Here is a 5,000-nt window from a genome sequence, read left to right as displayed (position 1 = left end):
TGTGTGTGTGTGTGTGTGTGTGTGTGTGTGCTCACAGGGTGTGTGATAAGGCGATGACTTGCTAGGCTCGCTGCCCAGGAAGACGTGTGTGTGTACATGGCGCTCGTCGACACACGGCGGAGAGGTCCGTACAGAACAAGGGGCCGTGTTTGGACAAGTCCACAACAACATCCCGTCACAAAACATTCCTCCTCCTCACAAAAGAAAAAGGGAAAGCAAGATTCCAATATCAGCCATTTGGCTGTTGAGACTTGATAGGATAACACCCCCGAGACTCCCCTGCAGACACCACTGCCTTTAATGAAATATGACATATGTTCAAATGGGGGCGACGCCTCCCATTCAGCAGCCTGTAATTACATTTTCAGAATAAATATACTAAACGACTCTTCAGAAAACTATAAGGCAGCTGTTCGCGCGTTCGTTTGCACATGGAGAAGAAAAAAATAAAAATAAAAAAAGGGCGGGGTCAAAAGGTTTACTTACTACCCCTTTATATTGACCACCTCGGGCCAGTGGTCCATACCGTGCAGCTGCCCCGTCCTCGGGTTTGACTGGCGACAGGTTGTAGGAGTGGGTGGGGGGGGTTTGGTGGTATGTGAGGTGGTGCCGATTACCGTAGTAAACATGTCAATCTCTCGAGATTCAGTGTCATTTTAAAGAGGTCTGTGTCGGAGCACTCTGCCAAGATCACAGTGGGAATCAGTTATGTAATCAGTCACGCACACACACACACACACACACACACACACACACACAGCCAGAGACTCTCTCTCTCACCTGTGTGTCTCTCTGGAGACGAAAGTCAGCTCCCTCTTCTGCTGCTCTCTCGTGCCCCACTCGAGAAGACAAGCCAGTGGATGTCTCTCGTAGGAGTGTTTCGACCTCCGCGCTCCAGCCATCAATGAGGCGAGGCCGGTGGTGTGCATGTTGCACTAAAGCCTGGTCCCTTTTACTCACCTCGTTTTGTCTGACGCCGGTGGGTGGCTGGGCTCTGTTCCCAGTCGCGGAACACATTTGCTAGCTAGTGTGGATATTCTCACATTGAATAAACAATACATCTATTCCGGACCAAACTGCTTAGCTGGCCTCATAAAACAAAGATAATTGTGATGAACAAGAACGAGTGGCTTTCCGCTTTTCATTCAAAATCGACCTCGGAGGCTAATGTACGTCTTTCCACTCTGTGTCACGTGCCCCGTGGGAAGGTCATTTAGAGTGTGCGGTAGCTCGGGCGTATGGAGTAGCTTGATTGGCAAGTGTCCCACACTAAAAACTGTTTCTGTGTCCCTGTGTGTGTGTGTGTGTGTGTGTGTGTGTGTGTGTGTGTGTGTGTGTGTGTGTGTGTGTGTGTGTGTGTGTGTGTGTGTGTGTGTGTGTGTGTGTGTGTGTGTGTGCGTGCGTGCGTGCATGCGCGCGTGTGTGTGTGTGTGTGTGCGTGTGTGTGTGTGTGTGCGTGCGTGTGTGTGTGTGTGTGTCCAGATCGCCAGACAACAGCAGCAGCTCTTGCAACAGCAGCATAAGATCAACATACTGCAACAGCAGATACAGGTGAGCAGGCCCACACACACACACACACACACACACACACACACACACACACACACACACACACACACACACACACACACACACACACACACACACACACACACACACACACACACACACACACACACACACACTCACAGACACACTGGTTGGTTTTACTATACTTGTGAGACTTGTATTGATTTACTAACCTAATCTAATCTTTCCCTATTTCTAACCCTGAACCTAACCTTTTTTTCTCGTGTGAGGACTGGCCAAAATGTTCTCACAACCCAAAATGCCCTCAGATTAAAGGTGGGCTGTCTAGAGTCGGTTCTCACAAGTAAAACCAGCCCCCCCCACCTCACACACACACACACACACACACACACACACACACACACACACACACACACACACACACACACACACACACACACACACACACACACACACACACACACACACACACACACACACACACACACACACACACACACACACACACACACACACACACACACACACACACATTCCTGGCTCCTTTTATTGCGTTCCATTCGACTCGACGAGGACAGGGTTAATTCTCCCTTCCATTTAAGTGTCCGTTCTGCCAGCCTTCCATTACTATTGAGTCATGTATGATTGGAAAGCGCCAATAATAGGAGAGGTCATGCCCTTTCCTTTTTATGCTGTATCTGTTATTGAGAGGTGTGAGGCACACACACACACACACACACACAGGACACACACGATCCACACACAAGATAACAAGCATTTACACACAGATGTACACACACACATATGTGTGCACACATTGTACGTACAGGTATGTAGGATCATGTGCATTCACATGGATAGGTACACACACACACACACACACTTACTTGGTACTTGTATTTAAACACAAGATGTGCCACCAACATTCACACACATACACAAACATACATACGAACACGGATGGACAGACACATATCCACACCCTGAATGGTGACCCTGTAATTGCTCTGTTCATGCTTGGATCATTTGCTGTAACATTGATCACTCAGCGGTCGATACCACGCTATCCCAGAGGCTTCCTCCTGCCACTATCCACCCCTATTTATCAACAGTGTTTCCTTTCTTTTCCTCCACATGTTCACCCCTCCATACTCTCCATACCCTCCATACCCCATCCAACCCTCCATATCCCTCCACTCCATATCTCTCCATATCTCCCATACCCTCCATACCCCTCCATACCCCTCCATACCCCTCCATACCCCTCCATACCCCTCCATACCCCTCCATATCTCTCCATACCCCTCCATACCCCTCCATATCTCTCCCTACCCCTCCATACCCCTCCATATCTCTCCATACCCTCCATACCCTCCATACCCCTCCATATCTCTCCATACCCCTCCATACCCCTCCATATCTCTCCATACCCCTCCATATCCTCCATACCCCCCTCCTACCCCCATATCTCCTCCATACCCCTCCATACCCTCCATACCCTCCATACCCCTCCATACCCTCCATACCCCTCCATACCTCTCCATACCCCTCCATACCCTCCATATCTCTCCATACCCTCCATACCCTCCATACTCTCTCCATACCCCTCCATACCCCTCCATCTCTCCATACCCTCCATACCCCTCCATACCCTCCATACCCTCCATACCCCTCCATACCCTCCATACCCTCCATACCCCTCCATACCCTCTCCATACATCTCTCCATACCCCTCCATACCCCTCCATACCCCTCCATACCCCTCCTATCTCTCCATACCCCTCCATACCCCTCCATACCCCTCCTATCTCTCCCATAACCCTCCATACCCCTCCATACCCCTCCATACCCCTCCATACCCCTCCATACCCCTCCATATCTCTCCATAACCCTCCATACCCCTCCATACCCCTCCATATCTCTCCATAACCCTCCATACCACATCCATAACCCTCCATATCCTCCATACTCTCCCATACCCCTCCATACCTCTCCATAACCTCCCATACCCTCTCCATACCCCTCCATACCTCTCCATACCCTCCATACCCCTCCTATCTCCCATATCTCTCCATACCCCTCCATATCTCTCCATACCCCTCCATACCTCTCCATACCCCTCCATACCCCTCCATACCTCTCCATACCCCTCCATACCCTCCATACCCCTCCATACCCCTCCATACCCCTCCATACCTCTCCATACCCTCCATACCCTTCCATATCTCTCCATATCCCTCCATAACCCTCCATACCCCTCCATATCTCTCCATACCCCTCCATACCCCTCCATACCCTTCCATATCTCTCCATATCCCTCCATACCCCTCCATACCCTTCCATATCTCTCCATACCCCTCCATACCCTTCCATATCTCTCCATATCCCTCCATAACCCTCCATATCTCTCCATATCCCTCCATATCCCTCCATATCCCTCCATACCCCTCCATATCCCTCCATATCCCTCCATACCCCTCCATATCCCTCCATATCCCTCCATAACTCTCCATACCCTCCATACCCCCCATATTTCTCCATAACCCTTCATACCTCTCCATATCCAGTAGTAGCAGAGGTTCCAGTAGTGGGCAGCTTGAATTGCCAGGTCCTAGAACCAGCGCTTTGGGGAGATCTTTTATTTTTAGAGCATTAACTCTGTGGAATGGCCTGCCTCGGAACCTCTGCTGCATTTACAGTAGATTCACTTTTAAAAAGAATCTTAAATTGTTTTTAAATTGTTTTTAACACTGTAAAGTAATTTTTTGTTTTTGTTTTACACTAATGTAATTTTAGCTATCTTAATTGTTACAGTAGTTTCATTATGCATTGTGTGTACTGACTTTTAATAATTTTGTTTTTGCAATAGTGATTGTTTTTGTATGTTTTTTTGTGTGTGGACCCCAGGAAGACTAGCTGGTTGCTATCGCACCAGCGACTGGGGATCCCTAATAAAATAAAATCAAATCAAATCAAAATATCCCTCCATATCTCTCCATATCGACTAGCTGGTTGCTATCGCACCAGCGACTGGGGATCCCTAATAAAATAAAATCAAATCAAATCAAAATATCCCTCCATATCTCTCCATATCTCTCCATATCCCTCCATACCGCTCCATATCCCTCCATATCTCTCCATATCCCTCCATAACCATCCATACCCCTTCATATCTCCCCATACCCCTCCATATCGCTCCATACAGATCCATATCTCTCCATAATCCTCCATACCCCTCCATACCCTTCCATATCTCTCCATACTCCTCCATACCGCTCCATACCCCTCCATAACCCTCCATAACCCTTCATACCCCTCCATATCTCTCCATAACCCTCCATACCGCTCCATATCCCTCCATAACCATCCATACCCCTTCATATCTCTCCATACCCATCCATATCTCTCCATACCACTCCATATATCTCTATACCCCTCCATATCTCTCTATACCCCTCTCCGTATCTTTC

The 5,000-nt window shown here is 48.5% G+C and overlaps 1 protein-coding gene across 1 annotated transcript in view; it reads left to right on the top strand.

Annotated features, from left to right (window-relative positions):
• Positions 1 to 5,000, top strand: part of LOC311245464 (transcription factor SOX-6-like) — a gene marked incomplete at its 5' end in the record, with an annotated part of 86,080 nt that overhangs the window by 48,778 nt on the left and 32,302 nt on the right. Inside the window, 1 exon segment of the mRNA XM_084335306.1 lies at positions 1,483 to 1,551. Coding sequence (XP_084191432.1) covers positions 1,483 to 1,551 — 69 coding nt within the window.

This window comes from Notolepis coatsorum, assembly GCF_963971535.1.
Source record: "Notolepis coatsorum genome assembly, chromosome: 18".
Classification (NCBI taxonomy): domain Eukaryota; kingdom Metazoa; phylum Chordata; class Actinopteri; order Aulopiformes; family Paralepididae; genus Notolepis; species Notolepis coatsorum.
Note: the sequence above shows the minus strand (reverse complement) of the source record. Positions and strands in the feature narration are given on the sequence as shown.